Raw genomic sequence first — 25,664 nt, 5'->3', positions numbered from 1 at the left:
GTCCTTGCCCTTGTGGGCTAGTGGGGTCCCTGCTATCAGGAATAAATAAGATGAGACCTTCAGCAGATGGTGCCAAGCACAATGGGGGCCCTGGCACTGCCCAAGGGTTGGCAGCTGTGGGGAGTAGGGGAGAGTGCGGGCTCTGCAGCCAGTCAGCATGGGCTTAAGTCCTGCCTCCACCACTTACTCGTTGGGGGACCTTGCTGGTTACATGACTGAAATCTCTGTGCTTCATTTTCTACTTTTGTTAATAGAGTCGTAACACTGATTTCATGGGGTTTGTGTCATCATCCAAAAGGGCACATCAAGTGGGGGGCACGTGGTAGGCCTTCCAGGCCATCTACTGTTACTCACCCACCTCTGTGTTGCCACAGGAAGAGCCAGGGTTGTGAAACACGTGCCTGTATCCTTTCTCTTCTAAAGCTGGTCCTGCTTACAGAAGGGTTGGAATTTGGAGCCCCGACTTAGGTAAAAGAAGGCAAAAAGGCCTTCAGTGCCACATTAGAGCCACTGCCGTATGCTTGCTTTGCAGTTAGCACTTGGGGCTCCATCATTCCTGATACAGTGAAGGAGAACAAAACGCGCCTTTCTGTGGAAGCCTCTTCTCTTCATTTATGTGGCAGATTTAGAGCTTCAAAGACCCCACAGCACAGGCCCTTTTTTATGCAGCTGAGGATTCTGAAGGGAAGTGCCTGACCGGATACCCTCTGGTTCTGCTGCACGTGGCCATGTTTTCTAGCTCTTTGCACCATACCATCTGCTGCCCTGGGTCAGATCACGAAAAATGAATCCAGGTCCTAAGTGCCAATCGTTTTTGATTTGTAGTCTTCCTCTTTTGTTTTCTGTAGGGTAAGGGTGTCTCCTAGTTGGCAGGCAGTCGGCATTCTTGAGAGGTTATTTGACAGTCACTTTATCTTTCTTCTGCCAGTGGGGATCAGGAGGCCTGGCAGAAAGGAGTCCTGTTTGCTTCTGGGCAGAACTTGGCACGCCAGTTGATGGAGACGCCAGCCAATGAGATGACGCCAACCAGATTTGCCGAAATTATTGAGAAGAATCTCAAAAGTGCTAGTAGTAAAACTGAGGTCCATATCAGGTAATTCAGGATTGTGTCACAGACTTGGGATGTTATAGCCAGAAGGAGCCCTTGAGATCCTAAAATCCAGCTCCCTCACTATTTAGAGGAATAACTTGAGACCAGAGATATGAGATGACCCACGGGGGGCCACACAGGAGCTGGAATAGAGCTGAGTTTGAGGTTCTTTCTATCTGTCCTTGCCTTTGAGAGAGTGCCGTGATACACTATGTACGTGTATGTTTCATAACCGTGTTATTCAGACACAATTAACGTACCATACAGTTCACCAATGCGAAGTGTGCAATTCAATGATTTCAATGATTTTTTTTTTTTCTTTTTTTTTTTTTTTTGAGACAAGGTTTTGCTCTGTTGCCCAGGCTAGAGGGCAGAGGCATGAACATGGGCTCAAACTCCTGGACTCTGGCCTCCACCCTAGCCCCCTGAATAGCTGGGTTTACAGGTGTGTGCCACCATGCCCAACTAATTTCTTAATTTTTTGTAGAGATGGGTCCTGCCATGTTGCCCATGCTGGTCTTGAACTCCTGGGCTGAAGCAATCTCACCTTTTCCTCCTAAAGTGCTGAAATTACAGCCATGAGCCTCCCAGCCTGGCCTGATATTTAGAATATTCACAGAGTTGTGCTACTATGACCACAATCAATTTTAGAACATTTTCATAACCCCCAAAAGAAACCCTGTACCCATTAGCAGTTACTGCCTGATTCCCATCCCCTAAAACCATCAGGGGATGGACACCGGTTGTTTTTTACCTTTTTTTTCTTTTTGGTTGAATAGGAGTTGAATTGCTGAATCAAATGGTAGCTCTGTTTAATGTTTTGAGGAACTTAACATGGTTTATTTTGGTGAATTCTTCCTATCTTCACTTTTGGACACAAATGAAGAACACAGCATGCCTCACTAGACATGGGATGGGAATTTCTGCCGCGTAGATTCCCTTAGCCTAGACTCCAGCATCAGTGCTCCCAGACAGCCCTGAGTGCCATGTCAGTGGGAGGCTGTTGGAGCTGAAAGGCTGCTCGTCCAGTTCCGTTGCTCTGTTGGGATCTCCAGCCCTTTAAGCAAACCAACTCTGAGCATTTGGGAATTTATGATTAAAATACATCAACAGGTATTTGTTTGACCTAAAGAGTTCTTTATTGTCAAAGCTGTTTCCCAAGGGTACTTCCATTTTAAAGAATTCTTTAGTACTTAATTGTGATTAGAGTTCACTTTTTTTTCAGGAATGCACCTATGGTTTAGGCAGTGAAGAAAAATTTATAGTCTATAGAAAGCACAGTACTTAGAGCTTGATAAAATTTCTGGAATGGTTAGTATATGTTTAATCTATAGCAGTGTTTGGGTTCTTTTGGTCACCAAATAATGGTGGTGACAGCTCCTCTGGTGTGCCTGGAATTTGTCATACAAAGATGCATGACAGTGGTCCTTGTCCTTGCAGAAAGTGAGGATGTTGTAAGAAGGAATAGGCAGGTAAATGGGGTTTGCAGAGGGTGCTGCAGGAGCAGAGGGACGAGGGGGACTGCCAAAGAATATGGAGCTGCTGGTGCGATTGTCCACGCCTCTATTTGCAGCTACTCAGGAGGCAGGCAGGAGGGTAGATCAAGTCCAGAAGTTCAAGGCCAGCCTAGGGAACATAGCAAGACCCATCTCTAAAATAAAAATTTTAAAAAGAATATGGTGTCTAGGCCAGGGGTAGTGGCTCATGCCTGTAATCCCAGCACTTGGGAGGCTGAGGCAGGTGGATCACTTAAGGTCAGGAGTTCGAGACCAGCCTGGCCAACATGGCGAAACCCCATCTCTACCAGAAGTACAAAACTTAGCTGGGAGTGGTGGTGCGTGCCTGTGTTCCCAGCTACTCAAGAAGCTGAGGCACAAGAATCGCTTGAACCTGGGAGACAGAGGTTGCAGTGAGCTGAGATCACACCACTGCACTCCAACCTGAGCGACAGAGTGACACTGTGTCTCAAAAAAAAAAAAAAAAAAAAAAAAGACTGGAGCCTACGCAGAGTCCTGTAGGTTGTTTAGAAGTTAATAGTACAAGAGAGTGGGGCAGGGCAGTTCAGGTGAAGAAGGTGCAAGACTTGTAGCCACGCAAAGAGAAAAGAGTTCAGCAGAGACCAGGCAGGACGCATGGGTGGAGTGTGACTCGTTAAACTGAGACATAGCTGCACTAAGCCCTCTCCGTTGTAGGTTGGTGTATATCAGAGATACACAGGCAGTTCTTCCACAAGGGCAGGACTTTAATCAGACGTCAAGCACTGAGTTAATGATTTAAAATGCCCACATTGCCCAGCCTTGTTTTTTGTTTTTTTTTTTTTGAAGTGATTTTTAAAACTTTTATCTTCCAATTTTAAATTTTTTTCCCTTCGAAGTGTGCTGATCATCCCACCATGATGCAGTCCTAGTTTAATCATTTTAACAAGTGGCTGGCAAGTGCTGGAGGAGCATTCCTGGGCTGTGGTTGTTACTGGTCTGTGAGAGGATAGGATTTCTTTCTTGGCCTAGTTACTGTGGCCAGAAATCAATACAAAGCCCTTTTGTGCTCCTAGCCTAGAAAGAAGAGCAATATGGCATCAGTTTTCTAGTTTGAACTAAGGACTGTTTCCATTCTGTTACCCCCCTAATCCCGTGTTTATCGAGTAAGAATTAATTAGTTTTCTCACTTAAATCAAAGATGCCTCAAGCTACAGTTGAAACTGTGAGAAACAGTATGTGACAACATTAAAGAGATAGAATTCAGCAGTTCTTTTTTTTTTTTTTTTTTTTTTGAGACAGAGAGTCTGGCTGTGTCGCCCAGGCTGGAGCGCAGTGACTGGATCTCAGCTCACTGCAACTCCGCCTCCCAGGTTCACGCCATTCTCCTGCCTCAGCCTCCCGAGTAGCTGGGACTACAGGCGCCCGCCACCTCGCCTGGCTAGTTTTTTGTATTTTTTAGTAGAGACGGGGTTTCACCATGTTAGCCAGGATGGTCTCGATCTCCTGACCTCGTGATCCACCCGCCTCGGCCTCCCAAAGTGCTGGGATTACAGGCTTGAGCCACCGCGCCGGGCCTCAGCAGTTCTTAAAAAGCAAATAAATAGGCTATTTTTTTCCAGTCATTGGAATATAGCTTTGGTTTGCTGTTTGTTGGTTGAATTTTTTTTTTTTTTTCATTTTTAGAAATAAAGCAATGGATCCCTTACCTATCTTTAAGCACTCTTTGTGGTCTCAGAGCCTATTCCTAATTTTATTTTTTTAAGAGACAGGGTGTTGCTATGTTGCCCAGGTTGAGTGCTGTGGCGAGATCGTGGCTCACTGCAGCCTTGACCTCTAGGGCTCAAGCGAGCCTCTTGTCTTAGCCTCCTCAATAGCTAGGACAACAGGCATGCACCAACATGCCTGGCTAATTTTGTCTTTTTTTCTTTTTCTCTAGAGACCGAGTCTCAACTTGTTGCCTCGGCTGGTCTCAAATTTCTATGCTTAAATAATCCTCCTGCATTGGCCTCTAATTTCATCTTTATTATATCTTACCTTATTTGTTTTAGAGACAGTTTCACTTTTTTGCCCAGGCTGGTTTCAAACTCCTGAGCTGAAGCAGTTCTCTCACCTCAGCCTCCCAAAGTGCTGGGATTATAGGCATGAGCCGCCGCACCTGGCCTTCTAACTTCATCTTTAAATTAAAATTGTAGAAATATCTGAGTAGATTGGAGGGAGGAAATTAATTATATAGACTATAGACTATTAGTTGACATTGTATTAGGTACCTTACATGACTTCTCTTAGTAACTCGATCATCTTGTGATGAAAGAGTTACAGACCTCATTTTATAGATGAGGAGATAGGCTTAGAATCAAGTGACTTGCCCAAGAATATACAGAAAGCAAATAACGGGACCTGATAATTGAAACCTTAATGTGTGTATACTTTAAGAGCTTGTATATTATACGTTTCCACACACTGTGATGAGCTTTTTCTGTTATTTTGAAATAAACTTAACAGTATATTTACTTTTTCCCTCTTTCGGCCCTATAGACCCAAGTCTTGGATTGAGGAACAGGCAATGGGATCATTCCTCAGTGTGGCCAAAGGATCTGATGAGCCCCCAGTCTTCTTGGAAATTCACTACAAAGGCAGCCCCAATGCAAACGAACCACCCCTGGTGTTTGTTGGGAAAGGAATTACCTTTGACAGGTATTTTTTATGGTGTCTGTGTTTTGTATTTTGGTGAATTATTTGTATGCAGTTAAATTACTTGGTGATAGGGGTTTTTTTGTTTGATTTTTGTTCTTCTTGTTGTTGTTGTTTTGTTTTTTTTTTTGAGGCATAGTCTTACTCTGTCACCCAGGCTAGAGTGCAGTGGCACAATCTCGGCTCACTGCAGCCTCCACCTCCCAGGCTGAAGCAATCCTTGCGCCTCAGCCTCCCAAAATGCTGAGATTACAAGCGTGAGCCACTGCGCCTGGCCGGTTTATAGTTTGATTCAAAAGCATGGTGTTTGGCTGAAGGTATATATTACTTTAAATTTATTATGCTACCACCTCTAAAATGCTTAGAATATGTTAGAGACTGTAAGGTATTTTGCATGTGTTAACCATACCCCTGTGGGCTAGGTATTGTAGACATTCTACAGGTAAAGAAACCATGACTCAGAGTTTAAATAATTTGTTCAAAGTTTCATAACTAGAAGTGGAGTCAGAAGTCAAACTCAGGTGTGTTCTTTTTTAAAAAAAAATATAGAGATGAGTTCTTACTATGTTGCCCAGACTGGTCTTAAACTCCTGTCTCAAGCAGTCCTCCCACCTCAGCCTCCCAAAGTGCTGGGGTTGTAGGTATGAGCCACTGTGCTCTGCCTAAAGTGTCTTCAGATTTTTCTGCTATGCACTTTGCTTGTCCTCCGTGGCTGTTAGAGATTCCCACGAGGTTAGTGGTGATGCCCCTGTTTGGACTGTGCTATCTTCCCTTTGCTTGCTTCAGATGATCACTTCTTTTAGCTGACCAGTCTAGCTCCCATGAATCTGGTTCAACCATAAGTATTTCTTAGAGTTGGAAACTATGTCTGGTTATGTCAACCAAGGAGGGGCTGAACTGAGAAAGATGGTGGAGTTTGGTATGTCCCATGGGAAGCATTTGCCACCAAACACAAGTTTCAGGGATGCCAGTGAGTATGAGGCGTAAAATGGGCTGCTTAGCAAAAAATCTAGGTTAGAGAAACACATGAGGGGTTTCATCTTCATTTTATTTGGTTAACTACAGGACTTCTCAGGGTACGGAACATAGCATTTTCTGTATTTCCTTTTGAAGGAACCCTGATTTCTGGGAATCACGTTACCTGCAGACTACTTTGGAAAATGCTGCTAGAGAACCATAAGATGTTGATGTTCCCTCGTACATTTTTGTGCCCTTTCTGGAACTCTTCTAGATGTAGGAAGCCCCTGTCATTGGCATAGCTTGCTGTCAGTGTGGTCTCCTTGTGTTAGCAGGTCAAAGTGCCTCTTGTGTCTTCCACCCCCTAGTTCACATTTTCTCCTTTAAAGCATTGATCTCCAAATGGTTTTCCTGGTATAGCCCATTGGTAAAAGATCTTGAGCACGTCCCTTTCAAAATATGCATGCTTTTTTATAAGTTACATGCATTATACTATTGTACTAAAATGTATATCATAAAAACAATACAGCAAATACAATTTAGAAAGTTAAACTGTTTTTTGTTTTTTTTTAGTAGAGACGAGGTCTCACTATGTTGCCCTGGCTGGTTTTGAACTTCTGAGCTCAAGCAATCTGCCTGCCTTGGCCTCCCAAAGTGGTAGGATTACAGGTGTGAGCCACCACACCCAGCCTAAACTTTTTTTTTTTTTTGGAGACGGAATCTCGCTCTGTTGTCCAGGCTAGAGTGCATTGGCATGGTCTCAGCTCACTGCAACCTCTGCCTCCCTGGTTCAAGCGATTCTCCTGCCTGAGCCACCCGAGTAGCTGGGATTACAGGGGCCTGCTACCATGCCCGGCTAATTTTTTTGTATTTTTAGTCCTGAGTAACTGGGATTACAGGTGTCTGCCACCACGCCTGGCTAATTTTTTTGTATTTTTAGTAGAGACGGGGTTTTACCGTGTTGGCCAGGCTGGTCTCAAACTCCTGACCTCATGATCCACCCACCCAAAGTGCTGGGATTACGGGTGTGAGCCACCACGCTTGGCCCTAAACTGTTTTTAAATGTCTTGCCAATTGTGACACAAATATTTTTATGCTAAGGGTGAAATTTATTGTTAATTTAAATCCACATTTGCATTTTTTGCTGAGAATAAAAACAAAGAGGCCTAAACCCAAAGGCCTAAACCCAAAGCCGCCTTTGGGTTTAGAAAAGGCTTCCTTGCAGCAGTGTCAGTTTTAGTTGAAGATGGGAAGGATCAGGGGGAATTAGCCCAGCAGAGACTAGGGACAGGCATTCTAGTACAGGGAAACATGGTGAAGGCTGCAAGGTGGGAAGGAGCAGGGTAAATTCCTGGTATGGCAAGAGTACCGGTGTGCCTGCACACAAGAGCGTGATGGACAGAAGGGGCAAGATATGGCCAGAGAGGTACACAGAAGCTTGGTCGCTGCAGGCCTGTTTAGATTTTGGACTCTGCTCTAAGAACAGTTCGAAGTAACTGAAGGGTTTCCAGCAAATGGAATGACATGAGATTTATACATACAGTGACATTCACCCTCTAAGTGAGCAGCTCAGTGAGTTTGAACAAATGCGTGCGCCCGGGTGGGTGCAGTGGCGTACACCTGTGATCTCAGCTACTTGGGAAGCTGAGGCAGGAGGATTACATGAGCCCAGGAGTTTAAGAGCAGCCTGTGCAACATAGTAAAACACCATCTTTAAATAAATAAATAGATTGATTGATTTTAAAAACCAAAAAACAAATGTATGCTCCTCTGCACTATTCACCACTGTTAGGAAAATACAACATTTTTATCATCCCCCGGAAGTTTCCTTCTGCCTTTTTGTAGTCATTCTCCCACTGCCTCTGCTCCAGACAGCCGATCATCTTTCTATTACTGCAGACTAGTTTTGCCTGTTCCGGAAATTCATATAAATGCAGTCTTTCATGTCTGGCTTCTTTCTTGCAGCATAGTATCTGGGGTTTATCTATGTTGTTGGTCATGTCAGTCATTCTTCCTTTTTATTGCTGAGTAGTGTTCCATTGTATGGAAATGCTAAATGTTGTTTACCCATTCTTCTGTTGGTGGAAATTTGTGTTGTTTCCAGTTTTAGGCTATTAGGAAGAAAGTTAAGAGCGTCTGTAAGCCTTTGTGTGGACGTGTTTTCCTTACTCTTGCGTAAATACCTAGGAAAACAGCCACTCTGTTGTATAATTGCGTGTTTAACTTTCAAGAAAACTACCAGACTTTTCCAAAGTGTTTACATTTTCACTTCTACCGTCAATGTACAAAGATTCTAATTGTTCTACACCTTAGTATTTGATATTGTCAGTCTTTATATTTCTAGCTGTACCAGTGAGTATACAGTCATCTCTCTTTGTGGTTTAATTTGCATTTCTCTAGTGACTAATGAAGTTGGTCATTTTTTATTTTTTGTTTTTTATTTTTATTTTTTGAGACGGAGTCTCGCTCTGTCACCCAGGCTGGAGTGCACCTCCACCTCCTGGGTTCAAGCGATTCTCCTGCCTCAGCCTCCCGAGTAGCCGGGACTATAGGCACGCACCACCATGCCTGGCTAATTTTTGTATGTTTAGTAGAGATGGGTTTTCACCATGTTGGCCAGGCAGGTCTCAAACTCGTGACCTCAAGTGATCCACCCGCCCCAGCCTCCCAGAGTGCTGGGATACAGGCGTGAACCACCACACCCAGCCAAAGCTGGACATTTTTTAATGTGCTTATTGGACATTGGTATATCTTCTGTGGTAAGGTATTCAAATCTTTTGTCCCTTTTTGTAGGAGTGTTTGCTTTACAGAGTTTTAAGGTTTTAAAAATATATTTCATTTTAAGTGAGTTTTAGCTTTTGAGGCTATGATTCACTTTGAATCTTTGTATATGGTGTGAAAAGACGTGGTTTGTTTTTTGTCTTTTTTTTCCCTATGTGGATGTTCATTTATTTCAACACTGTTTGTTGAAAAGACTGTCCTTTCCCTACTGGACTATCTTGGCACCTTGGGTGGAAATCAGGTGTCCATATAATTGTAGGTCTGCCTCTGGACTCTGTATCCTTTCACCAGTGCCTGGAGACCAAGTATCTTGATTACTGCAGCTTTGAGTAGGCTTGAAATCTAGTCACATGAGTCCTCCAGCTTTGCTCTTCTTTTTCAGAATGACTTTGGCTATATCCTTTGCATTTTCATATACATTTTAGAATCTGCTTGGGTTTTTTGTTTGTTTGTTTTGTTTTGTTTTTTTTGAGACAGGGTCTCACTCTGTCGCCCAGGCTGGAGTGCAGTGGTGCAATGTCGGCCTGCTGCAGCCTCAACCTCCCTGGACTCAGGTGATCCTCTCACCTCAACCTCCCGAGTACCTGGGACTACAGATGCGCACCACTATGCCCAGCTAATTTTTGTATTTTTTATAGAGATGGAGTTTCGCCATGTTACCCAAGCTGGTCTCGAACTCCTGGGCTCAAGTGATCTGCCTGCCTCAGCCTCCCTAAGTGCTGGGATTACAGGCGTGAGCCACCACACTTGATGTATCTGCTTGTTTTTTCACACAACAAAACCTACTGAGAGTTTGATTGAGATAGATTTTGTGTGTGTGTAAAAACGTGCTGTCTTTGTGGTTAATGAAATGACAGTGGTGAGACTGATACAGAAAGACCCTTTAAGGAGACCTGACAAACGTCTAAATGACAGAGGGTGGTAGCACCAACGAGGGCGGCTGAGTAGAAAATAAGTGGGTGGATTTGAGAGAGACTGAAAAAGTGAGCAAAGCTGATTGCTGATCTTTAACTGGTGGCTGCCTTAGAACCACAGTCATAGGAATTAGAGAGCTGAACTTCCAGAAGAGGCCTGCAGATAAATGTGGCAGGTGGACAGAAGAAAAACTTCAAATGCAAAAGCGCGTCCCCTTTGTCCATGGGGTTTTCCCATGTATTTTTCTTGTTTGAGCCAGGGGATCATCTTTAATTATTGGTGAACATGCCCATCATCTAAGTAACAAGTGCTGCTGAGGTAAGTGAGAATTAGGACTTAATTTTGAAGGAAAGCAGCCTTCAGAGCAGCAGGCACACCTCTCTCCAGTGAGCCACCAGGGCACGTGAGCAGCAGATCTCAATTAGAACTCCGAGTCAAAGCCCCTGGCTCTGTGCTTGGCCTGGGAAGCATGTTGCTTCCGGACTCCTACAGACTGGAAGCAGAAAAGCCACTAACTAGTTAGAGGCCTCTTGGGGTCAGGTAGTTTGGTTTCTTGCTAATTGCAGCCTTATTCAGTTCTCATGTTGAAGTACTGTCTCTGAGCCGTTGGGCCTGTGCCTCATTCAGGTTGTATTCTGCCATCAGCAGGATAGAGCACACCTTGTGCAGTGTTGGAAGGAAATGTTAGCCCTCTTTCCTGTGGGTTTGAGAGACACGCTCCCAGTCGTCTATGAGCTCATCAGCTTTCCTTCACAGCTCATGACCTTCACGTTCCATCAGTTGATCAATTCATAAAATTTGCTGAAAAGACTATGTGGGTGTCAGGAGTTAATGAGATAATAAAGAGATGGAATTTGCACAGTGTTGATTTTATGATATAGTAATGTTTCCAGTGGCACTGTTTAAATTTCATTCAAGTAGAAATAAAATGAGCTAAAGGCCGGGCAAGGTGGCTCATGCCTGTAATCCCAGCACTTTGGGAGGCTGAGGTGGGCGGATCGTGAGGTCAGGAGATTGAGACCGTCCTGGCTAACATGGTGAAACCCCATCTCTATTAAAATACAAAAAATTAGCTGGGCGTGGTGGTGGGCGCCTGTAATCCCAGCTACTCGGGAGGCTGAGGGAGGAGAATGGCATGAACCTGGGAGGTGGAGCTTGCAGTGAGCCAAGGTCGTGCCACTGCACTCCAGCCTGGGCAACAGAGCGAGACTCCATCTCAAAAAAAAGAAAAAGAGCTAAGACACTCATCTATATTTCTGGAATTATTTTGTGTCTTTTATAAAGACTGTACTATCATCATTGAAAATGTTGAAATCAGATTCTAAATTTATCATCATTGAAAATGTTGAAATCAGATTCTAAATTTAGAAAATTGACTTGTTTTTGGCATATATGGTGCTTTTATGTGGTGGTTAACTCTCAGTTTATGTCTTTTTTTTTTTTCCTTGAGACAGAGTCTCGCTCTGTCACCCAGGCTGGAGTGCAGTGGTGCGATCTCGGCTCACTGCAACCTCCGCCTCCCAGGTTCAAGCGATTCTCCTTCCTCAGCCTCCCGAGTAGCTGGGACTACAGGCATGTGCCACCACACCTGGCTAATTTTTTGTGATTTTAACAGAGACGGGGTTTCACCGTGTTAGCCAGGCTGGTCTCGATTTCCTGATCTGGTGATCTGCCCGCCTCGGCCTCCCAAAGTGCTAGGATTACAGGCGTGAGCCACCGTGCCTGGCTGTACTTTTTAAATAAAGTAATTTTGGCCATCTCCTTTGCTATTAATATCGCACACTGTCTGTTTCCCCATAGTGGTGGTATCTCCATCAAGGCTTCTGCAAATATGGACCTCATGAGGGCTGACATGGGAGGAGCTGCAACTATATGCTCAGCCATCGTGTCTGCTGCAAAGCTCAATTTGCCCATTAATATTATAGGTAAGTGGGGCAAGGGATTACATCTCAGAGAGCTTCTGGATTCCAGCCAGGTGGGAGAACAGAAACAACAGATATGATTTCCCCTAATCTGAAAAGATAAGAAATGATTTTTAAATAGTCATCAAGCAGAAGCTATTTAGCTCAGATAAGTGTTTTACTGTCTGAGCTGATTGAGCCGAATGTATCTTGCAGCCCGTGGGCTGTAACTGAAATTGATTTGTTTTACTTCTGCAACAGGTGGTTAGCAGTCAGGGGCACATAATGTCAACTTTGTAGTTGACATTATGACATGTGCTTGGTAGCTGGGGTGGCAGGACATTGCTGGCTCATTGCCTCGTAGGATTGTGGCCGGTGAAATGGCACAACACACAGAAAGTGCCTAGGACAGAAAAAGTGCTCATTATGTGGCAGTTCTTAGTAGTGGAAGATACAAACTCCCAGGCACAGTGCTGGGAGTTTGTGTAACAGCATTGCTCATACTCATTTAAGAGCAGACGGGGAAGGAGGAGAGAGTCTTAGATTAAATAATGCCCAGAGTCATGTCCATTGCACAAGGAAGGTAGAACTGGAATCCAGGTCTGTCAGACATGCCCCTGTCCTTCACTATCATAGTCCTTTTATTTCCTGAACTATTTAAAAGTCAGTTGCAGACATCATGACATGTCCTCTAAGAAAAAGGACGTTCTGTGTAATGACAAAACCATTATGTTTTCCGAGGATTAATACAGTAACCTAATTCAAGTTTCCAGTTGTGTAAAAAACGTCCATTTTATTTATTTATACTTAGGGTTTTTTTTGTTTGTTTTTTTGGGTTTTTTTGAGACAGAGTTTTGCTCTTGTTGCCCAGGCTAGAGTGCAATGGCGCAATCTTGGCTAATCGTAACCTCCGCCTCCCGGGTTCAAGCAATTCTTCTGCCTCAGCCTCTTGAGTAGCTGGGACTACAGGCATATACCACCATGCCCAGCTAATTTTGTATTTTTAGTAGAGACCGGGTTTCTCCATGTTGGTCAGGCTGGTCTCGCACTCCTGACCTCAAGTGATCTGCCCGCCTTGGCCTCTCAAAATGCTGGGATTACAGGCATGAGCCACCGTGCCCGGCCTATATTTTGCTTTTGAATCCAGAAACTAATCAAGGAGCACACGTTGCCGTTGGTGCCATGTCCCTCTAGATTTCTTGAGTCTAGACCGTATTCCTATTTTCTTCCATGGCATTAGCAGTTTTGAAGGGTCAAGGCTTGTTTCATGATATTCTGCAATTTGTATTTATTTGAATTGCGTCTTCTTGATTAGAATCAAGTTAGACTTCTTTGGGAAGAATGCTACATGGCTGATGTGTACATCTTGTTGCTGACACATCATGTCAGTTGTGTCATTGGTGATGTTTGATCAGTGCGTTAAGGTGGCCTTTGTGTCTTGCTTCTCATGGCTCACAGGTGGCCTCTTGTCCCATGGATGGCATGTTTGGACCCAGCATGTATTGTGTGCTTTCATATATTCTTTCCAATAGGTCTGGCCCCTCTTTGTGAAAATATGCCCAGCGGCAAGGCCAACAAGCCAGGGGATGTTGTTAGAGCCAGGAACGGGAAGACCATCCAGGTTTGTAAATGCGAGACACAGCACTCCCCATCCGGCATTCCTCAGGAATCCCATGGTAGCCACATAACCATAGTTTGGATGGGTACAGAGACCCAGCACCATATTAGGGGAGGGTGCTTTCTTTAGTGCTGAGTAGGCTTTCTTTTCTTTTTCCTTTTCCTTTCCTGAAATGGGGTCTCGCCGTGTCACCCAGGCTGTACTGCAGTGGCGTGATCATGGCTCACTACAGCCTTGACCCCCCCAGGCTCAGGTGATCCTCACACCTTAGCGTTCTGAGTAGCTGGGACCACAGGTGCATGCCACCATGCCTGGCTAATTTTTTGTAGAGACAGGGTTTTGCCATGTTGCCCAGGCTGGTCCCGAACTCCTAGACTCAAGCGATCTGCCCACCTTGGCCTCCCAAAGTGCAAGGATTACAGGTGTGAGCCACCTTTCCTGGCCCCTGAGTAGCTTTTCTTGTAAAGGCAGAAGTATCTCTTTTTGAAATTTTGAAGAATGTTTTTCCAGACGGATTGTTCCTCCCACTTCCTGTATGCTGTACACACACGTTTCGGTGAATTTGCCGCCAGCCCTGCAGAGTGTGGCAAAGCAGTAAAATTGTGAGCTATCTTCTGGATCTACCTGTGCTATGAGTGACTTTTTTCCATTTTAGCTGTTGAGGTGGAAAACGCTGTCCTACATCGTGGGCCCTGCACTCAAGGGGATGTGGCAGCAGGTCCTCCATGTGGCACATGCATGCGTGTGTGTACAAGCCACCCATAATGACTGGACCTCTATTTAAAAGAAGGGAATATAGTTAGGAAGTGTTACTGAAGTTGCAAGAGTTTTCGTTTTTAGGATTGAGACTGCCATGTAGCTGTAGCTGCTTAAGCTCTTTAACCCCATTTGCAGAAATCTTTACATTTTTCCCCTTCTTGTTACAAAGTTATGGATAAAGTGGGCCAGACATTTTTCTATTTATTTTGGCTTCCAAAGTCATCAACCTTAGTCATCAGCTCTGGTACAGGGATTATTATATTATTATTAGTATTATTTTATTTTTAATTAGAGATGGGGTTTCACCATCTTGTCCAGGCTGGTGTCAAACTCCTGGGCTCAAGCTCTTTGCCCACCTCTGCCTCCCAAGGTGCTGGGGAATTATTAAATAATATTTGCTCTCCCAATTAGATATGTTCCTATTCTCATTGAAGTATATGAATGGTTTTGATAATGACACACGTCACAGTAGCTTTTTCCAACTTTTCTGTCGAACACTGTTGCAAGTGTCTAGTTTTCATATTCGTTACTCAAGCTGTTACCCTTTCTGTTTTTGACCCTCTGCAGGTTGATAACACTGATGCTGAGGGGAGGCTCATACTGGCTGATGCGCTCTGTTACGCACACACATTTAACCCGAAGGTCATCCTCAATGCTGCCACCTTAACAGGTCAGACCACGCACTTGCCTTGATTTTGTTTGAAGGAAGTCTTGTTTGTTGCATGGATTCACACACTATACTTGGGCGTTATTTTGCTAAAATTTGGCTTGGTCCATTGGCATTCAAAGAGCTTTCACCAGAGGAATTGTTCTGCAGTTGTAAAATGTTTTGAATATTACGTTTGTTGTTTTAAAACATTCCAGGCTGTACCTTTTTTGTTTGTTTGTTTTTTGAGACAGAGTCTTACTCTGTCGTCCAGGCTAGAGTGCAGTGGCGTGATCTCAGCTCACTGCAATCTCTGCCTCCCGAGTTCAAGTGATTTTCCTGCCTCAGCCTCCCAAGTAGCTGGGATTACAGGTATGCACCAACATACCCAGTGAATTTTTGTATTTTTAGTAGATACAGGGTTTTTGCCATGTTAGCCAGGCTGGTCTCGAACTCCTGACCTCAGGTGAACTACCTGCCTTGGCCTCCCAAAGTGCTGGGGTTACAGGCATGAGCCACTGCACCTGGCCTAATTTTTATATTTTAGTAGAGATGGGGTTTTTGCCACGTCAGCCAGGCTGGTCTTGAACTCCTGACCTCAGGTGATCTGCCCGCCTTGGCCTCCCAAAGTGCTGGGATTACAGGCGTGAGCCACCGTGTCCAGCCTGGGCTGTACCTTTAAACAAAGAAATAACAAGTGGGCCAGATGAACTCATGTAGAGTGACATCTAAAAATGATGTTAAGTGCTGGGAGCAGTGGCTCACGCCTGTAATCCGAACACTTTGGGAGGCCAAGGTGGGCAGATCATGAGGTCAGGAGATCAAGACTATCCTGGCCAACATGGTAAAACCTTGTCTCTACTAAAAATACAAAAATTAGCTGGGTGTTGTGGCGCATGCCTGTAATCCCAGCTACTCAAGAGGCTGAGGCAGGAGAATCGCTTGAACCCAGGAGGCAGAAGTTGCACTGAGCCAAGATCGCACCACTGTACTCCAGCTTGGTGACAGAGCGAGACTCCCTCTCAAAAAAAAAAAAAAAAAATTAAATTAAATTTAAAAAAATGATGTTAAGAGATGGTTTCTGTTACAATTATCATTTGATACAGATCTGAAAAGATTAATGATAAATCCCCAAGTCAACAGCTTTCTTTTACTTTTTATAACTAATTGTAATGTATCTGATATCCTCTGAGCTTTCAGAGCTTTTTTTTTTTTTCCAACCCCCCACCGGAACTTTTTATACTTGACGTTATAAGGAAATAAAAACATTTTACAGGGTAGCAGGATCCTCATTTAACAAGTGACACAGTGTGAAGCCTGCGCTTTAAGGCCAGGCTCGGTGGAACTCCCAGCTGTGCCACCTGCTAGTCAGTTAGCCAGGCAAGTTCTTTATCCCTTTTGAGCATTGGTAGCTGGGGACAATTCCATTTACCTGGAAGAGTTGTAAAGGCTGGAGGGAATTTTTAGAAAGCCTCTTTAATACAGGCTGTGACACCACCAGCCCTGGAGGGCCGGGAATAGATTCCTAAAGGGATGACTAATTTCTGAATCTTAAAGTCAGACTCTGCCACTTTTAAGATGAAAATTTAGATCATTTTTTATCCTTTGGTTTTATTCTTGCCCTGGTCATGTTGAGCCTTTACTTTGGCAGAAATCATGTTCCCTTTTATATGTAGGTCTAAAATAGTCCATAAGTCTAAGGACTAAGAGTTCTTTTTCAAAGCTGGTATTATGCTAAGAGTTCTTTTTCAAAGCTGGTATTATAGTGTTTCCATGGTTTTTGGTCTACCTATTCAGTTTAGCAAACACTTTAAGCTGAAAAGCAGAGCTTCTAGGGTGGGGGGTTGGGGGAGGCAGTGGTGGTGAAGCAGGTACCCCCTTACTGTAAATGAGGAATCACAGAGGAGAGATACATCAGATACATCAAGTTCTACAACTTAAACATAACCTTCATAATACCACTTGGGAAATACTTTTCCTAGGTGCTTAATAGCAGCATTCTACCCCGCTTTTTTCTCAGTCTGAGGGATTGAGGAGGTGAGAAAGGCCCTAAGTAACCAAGGGTGACCTGGGTGTCCTTTCAGACCACACCGGGTGATGGTTCCCCAAATACTATAGAGCCCCTTCTGAGTTCCAGAAGCTAGGGTTCCAAGAGGAGAATAAGAACCAGTTTCTAAGCTTAGGCTCTTGATAGGAGGAAGTACACAGTCTTCAGAAATAGAAGACCTGATTTTAAAACTTGTTCTCACTTTTAATAACACATGACTTTGGACTAGGCTTTAGTTGTCTCATCCATAAAAGGGGTATAACAACACCTCGTTCACAGGAAGGATGCCTGCGAAGATTAAAGGAGACGATACAGGTTGATGTGCATGGCCCAGTACATCATAGGCACTGAACAGATGTTAGTGTCCTTTGAAAGGCAGGCCATACCCCAGATTGTAGGAACAGTGACATATTCGGGGATGGCCATCCAATCACGGTGCTTCTCTTCATTTTCTTAATGCATGGGCATAATTTAGTTTGGAATGACTGTGGTGCTATCCTCACTTTCCTTGGGGCTTTGATGTTTCTTCCAGACTATGAGCAATTCTGGTAACATCGATCAGTGAGCATCACAACACAGGGCTCCAAGTGTGCCTTGTGAAGGAAAATGGGAAGTATGCCTCTGCTACTAGTAGTTCTGAAATGGGTAGTGGTAATAATTCTGGAATTAGAGAAAATAAACTATTTAAATATACAATGAAATCATCTTTAGAGCCGTGTCCCAACTGGACCACCTTAAATATTTATGCCTGCCATTTTCTATTACTTTAAGAGAAGATGGCATGTTCCTTTTTGAGGGGATTGTTCATCTTTTCTGTGACAAATTTTAAAACTGACTCTTAGGGGATTGACTGAAATATTTTGAGGACAAGTGAATAATCATGTAAAAAACCACTAACTTGAAAAAGTATTAATGGGTATGTATATATTGTCCCTCAGTATGCATGGGGGATTGGTTCTAGGATCCCCCCTCAGATGCCAAACCCACGATGCTCACATCCCTTATGTAAAATGGCATAGTATTTAAATATAACCTATGTACATCCTCCAGTATACTTAAGTCATCTCTAGATTACGTATACTGCCTGATACAATATAAATGCTATGTAAATATTCATTACACTGTATCGTTTAGGGAATAATGACAAGAAAAAAGAGTCTGTGTGTGTTCAGTACCGATGCAGCCATCTCCCCCGCTTCAAAATATTTCCCGTCTGCATTTGGTTGACTCCATAGATGCAGAACACATGGATAACGGAGGGCTGACTAGTTAGTAGTATCTGCAAGTTTCAGTTTTCCTTGGGAGAGATGCTAATGAGCAGTTTCATGTAAAGACATGGTTAAGAATTTAAGGAGCAACTTGGACATACTTTGCATTACAGGGAGCAAATGCCACCTTGTGAAGACTGTAGATTTCCCCCAGTTTCAGTGCTGTCTTCTCTGACATTCCATATGCGTGTCCTGGTACTGATGGTGGTGGGTTCAGTGCTTGTCCTGGTACTGAAGGATAGTAAGGTTTGCTTTTCCTTTCAATACTGAACTCCTTTACGCCAGGCAGTGTGCTTTCTGGGCCCTAAGGATATGCATAGGAAGCAGACGTGTTCCTTGACTCAATGCTTACAGATGGGCCAGGCAAGTAACAAAGGAGACTGCGGAGAGCTAATACCACAACTAAAGGAGGCAGCACTAATGGCTGTACCTGATTGTCTCTTCTCAAGAGGATCTGCAAATCTGGATTTTTAAGTTGATTTTTAAAAAATATGCTAATTAGAAAAAAACTAAAGATGAAACAAGTAAATATGAATGCAGTGATAATAGATATCAAAGTCTTATAGCAATACTTAGATGTGATTAAAATTGCTGAAAAATTAGATTCCTCAATTCCAGTAGTATGTAAGTTATGATACCTCCATCCAGTGGACTATTTTTAAATCATTAAAAAGACTTTCAAACATTTGTTTATAAAAAAGGAATAATTTTTCCTTTTTTTTTTTTTGAGACGGAGTCTCGCTCTGTTGCCCAGGCTGGAGTGCAGTGGCCGGATCTCAGCTCACTGCAACCTCTGCCTCCCAGGTTCAAGCCATTCTCCTGCCTCAGCCGCCCGAGTAACTGGGATTACAGGCATGCGCCACCACACCCGGATTTTTGTATATTTAGTAGAGACGGAGTTTCACCATATTGGTCAGGCTGGTCTCGAACTCCTGACCTCAAGTGATCCACCCGTCTCGGCCTCCCAAAATGCTGGGATTACAGGCATTAGCCACCGCGCCCAGCCAAAGAGGACTAGAATAAATTTTTAAAGCATAAAAGGAAGAACACAGCGGGCGCGATGGCTCACACCTGTAATCCCAGCACTTTCGGAGGCCAGGGCGGGCAGATCATGAGGATCTTGATCAGGAGATCAAGACCATCCTGGCTAACACGGTGAAACCCCCTCTCTACTAAAAATACCAAAAAAATTAGCCAGGCGTGGTGGCACGTGCCTGTAGTCCCAGCTACTCGGGAGGCTGAGGCAGGAGAGTGGCATGAACCCAGGAGGCGGAGGTTGCAGTGAGCCGAGATCGTACCACTGCACTCCAGCCTGGGCGACAGAGCAAGACTCTGCCTCAAAAAAGGAGGAACACACGCTTGAACACATAAGGATGGTCTTAAGTGTTTCTTATGAAAGTTTAGAAGTTGGGCTGGGCATGGTGGTTCACACCTGTAATCCTAGTGCCTTGGGAGGCTGACATGGGAGGGTTGCTTGAGCCCAGGAGTTCAAGACTAGCCTGAGCAACATGAGACCCCATCTATACAACAAGAAATAGTTGTTGTTTGTTTGTTTGTTTTGAGATGGAGTTTCGCTGAGGCTGGAGTGCAATGGTGTGATCTCGGCTCACTACAACCTCTGCCTCCCGGGTTCAAGCAATTCAAACGATTCTCCTGCCTCAGCCTCCTGAGTAACTGGGATTACAGGCATGCGCCCCATCCTCGGCTAAGTTTGTATTTTTAGTAGAGACAGGGTTTCTTATGTTGGTCAGAGTGGTCTCAAACTCCCAACCAGGTGACCTGCCCGCCTCAGCCTCCCAAAGTGCTGGGATTACAGGCGTGAGGCATTGTGCCTGGCCTTTTTTTTTTTTCTTTTTCTTTTTTTTGAGACAGAGTCTTACTCTGTCGCCCAGGCTAGAGTGCAATGGTGTGATCTCGACTCACTGCAACTTCCGCCTCCTGGGTTCAAATGATTCTCCCTGTCTCAGTCTCCCAAGTAGCTGGGATTACAGGTGCCCACTACCACGCCCGGCTAATTTTTGTATTTTTAGTAGAGACGGGGTTTCTCCATGTTGGCCAGGCTGGTCTTGAACACCTGACCTCAGGTGAGCTGCCCATGATGGGATTACAGGTGTGAGCCACCGTGCCCTGCCCAAAAAGAAATTTTTAATTAGCTGCGCATGGCGGCATGTACCTGTAATTAGAGCTACTCAGGAGGCTGAGGCAGAAGGATCACTTGAGCCCAGGAGTCTGAGGCTGCATGCAGTGAGCTCTGATCACACCACTACACTGCAGCCTGGGTGACAGTGAGACCTTTCTCAAAAAAAAGGTTTAGAGGTCTGGAAGGAAATGTCAAAAATAGGTAAGTTATCCCTACAATGCAATTATTGGTCAAATTCAGTAGGTTCCTTTTGTGCATTTCCTAATAATTTAAGTGAATTCTGGCTTGAAAAACATAACAATATGGTAAGTATTTACAGGAAAGATTTTCTAAGCTTATCTATTTTTGAAAATGAGGAAGCCATTGAATAGGTTACGTGCTAAGGTTTCCGCCTGCGGGGTGGAGGAGCCCATTTTGCCTGGAGAGACCGCACTTGACCTGAGGGCTTGTGTTTTACAGGTGCCATGGATGTAGCTTTGGGGTCCGGTGCCACTGGGGTCTTTACCAATTCGTCCTGGCTTTGGAACAAACTCTTCGAGGTAGGAATAATATTTGTATATCTAAATTGTAGAGATGGTGAATAAATTATCCTAGCCTTAGAAGGATAGACTTCTTCAACCCTGTGTTAGAGATTTTTATGCTGCAGGTTTGCCTTTGAATTGAAAATGAACTGCAGCAATAAATTGAGTTCAGTGGCATCAGGTTTTCCACAAATGCTTCTAAAGGAGGGGATGATACCCCCTGCTCCCCTCCGGTAGCCTCAAGAGTCCTGTGAAAATGTCTCATGAACGCTGTGGTCATAGTTTAGAATCCCTGAGGTAGAAACGGCTTTGAAGATGGCTTTGTGGAGCAGCGTTTGTGACTGCGTGTCGTGAGTCATGTAAGGGAGTTCACCCTGCAGCGATGAGGATGTCTTCAGACTCCTGTGCTCTGTGCCTCCCTCCATGACCCTTCACAGCCAGCCTCTTCCCAGCAGTCACCCCCATTTCCACACACACACACACACACACACACACACACACACCCCCTCACTTACTGCCATAGGTTTTCAACTGCCCACGCCACTGTTAGCCTAACTCAGCCTGTCTCTGTGACAGGCCAAGTGACTCTGGCCTCCTGACACCTGGTTCAGCTTCTGTGAATAATCCTCTTGGGCTGCCTTCTCTGGTGATTCTCCTGTCCTTCTCTTCATCTATTCCCTTTGGCCGCCCTTTGGCTGGTGTTCAGTTCAAGGATATAGGATGTTTCTACTCTACACAGTCCTCACAGGGAAGCTCCAGCCAACACATGTGCCTGATGGCTCCCGTCTCTCTCCTGAGCCCCAGCCTCTGTGTACCCATGTGGTTGCTAGACAGCTCCAGCTGGCTGCTGACTCATTCAACTAGTAATTAATGGGAGCTTACTCGGTGCTAGTGGAGGACAAACATAAAATGTCCCCAAATATAATCTTGAGGGTGGTTTAAGGTCTAAACTTATTTTCACCCTAAACTGCTTCCCCTTCATATATGTCATCATTCGTGAAGCCCAGTTTTCCCAGCTCTGCAATACTCGGCCCCATCATCTCCTTCCAGGCCGGGCCAGGAACCTCTCCTCTGGCCTCCCACATAACTGTTATCCCTCTCTTTCATGGCACCCACAACATTGTTGTTTTGACTTTTAAAAATCATTTAAGCTTTAAAAAAAAAATCTCAGTTATATGTGCATAAATCAACAATCAGCAGCCCACAGTCTGTTTTCCAGAAGGCAGCCACTTTCAACCCTTGGCTGATTCATCTAGTATTTACTTATGTCTTAAAATAACAGCTTATATTGCCGCTTCTTGATTTTTCACTTTTAGGTCTTTGACTTTTTACCAGTGAGTTAAATAATCTGTTTATGTATCTGTTTCTCCTACTAGCCTGTAGGCCCTTGGGTGACTCAGATAGTAGTATTTCAGCATACCTGATGGTGCTCAAGAGTTCAGTAAACGATGAATGAGTGAGTGGGTAAATGATGAATGAATGAATGTGGTCACTGTGTCTCAGGGTTTCAGCGATACAGGTCCAGTCATGTGTTTCTGTCACATTGAAGTGACCTGCCACGTAAGAACTCTTTCACCCTAATCAACCCACAAAGCCTGTAATTGTAGTTTGATGATTTTAGCAAAATGCCCTACAGATTTGTGAAATTGCTTCACAGCTTTCCTGCTTTCTTTTTATTATTTATTTGTTTGTTTGTTTGTTTATTTATTTTTGAGACGGAGTCTCGCTCTGTCGCCAGGTTGGAGTGCCATGATGCGATCTTGGCTCACTGCAACCTCTGCCTCCTGGGTTCAAGCGATTCTCCTGCCTCAGCCTCAGAAGTAGCTGGGACTGCAGGTGCACACCACCACGCTCAGCTAATTTTTTGTATTTTTAGTAGAGACCACGTTTCACCATGTTGGCCAGGATGGTCTCTATCTCTTGACCTCATGATCCACCTGCTTCAGCCTCCCGAAGTGCTGGGATTACAGGTGTGAGCCACCGTGCCTGGCCTCCTGGTTTCTTTTATAGTTCTAAAATAAATCTTTTAATGAGTGGACACAATTCTGAATCCTATTTTATAGTTTCATGTTTTAGAGTAACAGGTTAGAACAACTCTTCCTTCATGCATTGAGCATGTTAATGCCATGAATTTCCCAGAACCGCCTCATCCACTCTTCCACCTGTCATACCTGTTTCTTCTAGGCCAGCATTGAAACAGGGGACCGTGTCTGGAGGATGCCTCTCTTCGAACATTATACAAGACAGGTTGTAGATTGCCAGCTTGCTGATGTTAACAACATTGGAAAATATAGGTATGTAAGATAAGCTAAATGTACATTTATACAATCATCCTTGATTGCCAAAATAGCTATTTTCAATTTTATCCCCTTATAAAAGGTTTAACTATTTAATATCCTTTCGGTGTAGTGCTTGTAAGCTTTTTAATGTCTTTTAAAAAGCTTTTTAAAGCTTTTTAATTTTCAAGTATATCTTCAACCAGGTCTCAAAATTTGCATGTTTCTAATCTAACAGTAATTTTAAGTAAATGGTAAGGGAAAGAGATGGAAAATACGGGAATTCATTACCATAGCAAAAAGGGATATGGAATGTATCCTTTACTGCTTAAAGCAATATCTGAAAGTAAATATTCTGAAAGTGATATGTGGGTTAGCATCTTAATAGGTCCTATAAGCTTGACTTTTGTTCTCTGGTTATAGAATGTACTTAACAAGAATGTGGGATCTCAGTGCACAGTTACATGGGGTTGTAAAGTGCTTTTTGTCTTTCTCTTCAGATCTGCGGGAGCATGTACAGCTGCAGCATTCCTGAAAGAATTCGTGACTCATCCTAGGTGGGCACATTTAGACATAGCAGGCGTGATGACCAACAAAGATGAGGTTCCCTATCTCCGGAAAGGCATGACCGGGAGGCCCACAAGGACTCTCATCGAGTTCTTACTTCGTTTCAGTCAAGACAATGCTTAGTTCAGATACTCAAAAATGTCTTCAGTCTGTCTTAAATTGGACAGTTGAACTTAAAAGGTTTTTGAATAAATGGATGAAAATCTTTTAACGGAGACAGAGGATGGTATTTAAAAATGTAGAACACAATGAAATTTGTATGCCTTGAGTTTTTTTTCATTTTACACAAAGATTTATAAAGGTAAAGTTAATATCTTACTTGACAAGGATTTTTAAGATACTCTATAAATGATTAAAATTTTTAGAACTTCCTAATCACTTTTCAGAGTATATGTTTTTAATTGATAAGCAAAATTGTACCTCAGATTTGTGATGCTAGGAACATGAGCAAACTGAAAATTACTATGCACTTGTCAGAAACAATAAATCCATTTTGTGCCCTCTGGTGTGGCTCTGATATTTACTTACATATTGCTACAAACCCACTAACTTATTATTGGAATATCATTCGTCTTTGTAGCCATGTTATATGAACTGTGTAATTAAATTGGCACACAGTGGTCTATGTATTTTCTCAATGTTCCTCATCACTTAAAGTGGCTTGGCACATGATTTCCAAAATGAATCGGTCAGAATGATACTAGCTAACCATCGTTGACTTACCATCTGCCAGACACTGTCCTCAGTGTTTTCAGGTATTAAATTATTGAGTCTTACCCAATGAGACAGGTACTATTATTACCCTCATATGACAGATGAGGGAAACGAGGCACAAGAGAGGTTTAGTAACATGCCACTGATGTCACAGAGCAAGTAACTGGTAGCTCAAAGTTCAAGCCAGGTGGTCTGGCTGCTGCACTGGTACACCGCAATGCTCTTTTTCAGTTCAGTGACTTGAATGGATGTAGAATTTATCTGAAGTACTGAAGTAAGAAACATGACCACAGGCCAAGCACAGTGGCTAATGCCTGTAATCCCAGTATTCTGAGAGGCCAAGGCAGTAGGATTGCTTGAGGCCAGGAGTTTGAGACCAGTTTGGGCAACATAGTTAGACCCTTGTCTCTATTTTATGAAATTTTAAAAAGAAACAATTCAAGCCAGCAACACCGTGTTGATAAAAGAAATGATCATAAAAGGGACTGTCAGCTGAGCCCAGCTACTCTGGAGGCTGAGGTGGGAAGATTGCTTGAGCCTGGAGGTCAAGGCTGCAGTGAGCCCTGATCATGCCACTGCACTCCACCCTGGGTGAAAGAGCAATAACCTGTCTTGGGCCAGGCGCGGTGGCTCACACCTATAATCCCAGCACTTTGGGAGGCCGAGGCAGGGGGATCACAAGGTCAGGAGTTCAAGACCAGCCTGGCCAATATGGTGAAACCCCATCTCTACTAAAAATACAAAAGAAATTAGCCAGGCGTGGTGGCACATGCTTGTAATTCCAGCTACTAGGGAGACTGAGGCAGAGAATTGCTTGAACCTGGGAGGTGGATGTTGCAGTAAGCCAAGATCGCACCACTGCACTCCAGCTTGGGCGACAGAGCTAGACTCCATCTCAAACAAAAAACAAACCTGTTTCAAAAAGCAGGTGGGGAGGCAGGCGGATGCCGTGGTTCACACCTGTAATCTCAGCACTTTAGGAGGCCATGGCGGGAGGATAACTTGGAGCCCAGGAGTTTGAGACTACCCTGGGCAACATAGTGAGACCCTGTCTCTATAAAAAAATAACTTTAAGGCTGGGTGCAGTGGCTCACACTTGTAATCCCAGCACTTAGGGAGGCCGAGGCGGGTGGATCACAAGGTCAGGAGACTGAGACCATCCTGGCCAACATGGTGAAACCCCATCTCTACTAAAAATACAAAAATTAGCTGGGCGCGGTGGTGCATACCTGTAATCCCAGCTACTCGGGAGGCTGAGGCAGGAGAATCGCTGGAGGCAGAGGTTGCAGTGAGCC

The 25,664-nt window shown here is 44.0% G+C and overlaps 1 protein-coding gene across 1 annotated transcript in view; it reads left to right on the top strand.

The window, feature by feature from the left end:
• LOC105487885 (leucine aminopeptidase 3) overlaps window positions 1-24,158 on the top strand; it is a 31,611-nt gene extending 7,453 nt beyond the window's left edge. The window contains exons 6-13 of the mRNA XM_011751520.2: window positions 929-1,093; window positions 5,104-5,262; window positions 11,713-11,837; window positions 13,346-13,434; window positions 14,758-14,860; window positions 20,751-20,830; window positions 22,997-23,106; window positions 23,589-24,158. Of these exons, the coding sequence (XP_011749822.2) occupies window positions 929-1,093; window positions 5,104-5,262; window positions 11,713-11,837; window positions 13,346-13,434; window positions 14,758-14,860; window positions 20,751-20,830; window positions 22,997-23,106; window positions 23,589-23,778 (1,021 nt within the window). The 3' untranslated portion in view covers window positions 23,779-24,158. The remainder of the gene's footprint in view (window positions 1-928; window positions 1,094-5,103; window positions 5,263-11,712; window positions 11,838-13,345; window positions 13,435-14,757; window positions 14,861-20,750; window positions 20,831-22,996; window positions 23,107-23,588) is intronic.
• The last annotated feature ends 1,506 nt before the right edge of the window (window positions 24,159-25,664 follow it).

Source organism: Macaca nemestrina, chromosome 3 (assembly GCF_043159975.1).
Source record: "Macaca nemestrina isolate mMacNem1 chromosome 3, mMacNem.hap1, whole genome shotgun sequence".
Classification (NCBI taxonomy): domain Eukaryota; kingdom Metazoa; phylum Chordata; class Mammalia; order Primates; family Cercopithecidae; genus Macaca; species Macaca nemestrina.
The sequence above is the reverse complement of the archived record's forward strand: the minus strand, read 5'-3'. Positions and strand labels throughout refer to the sequence as shown.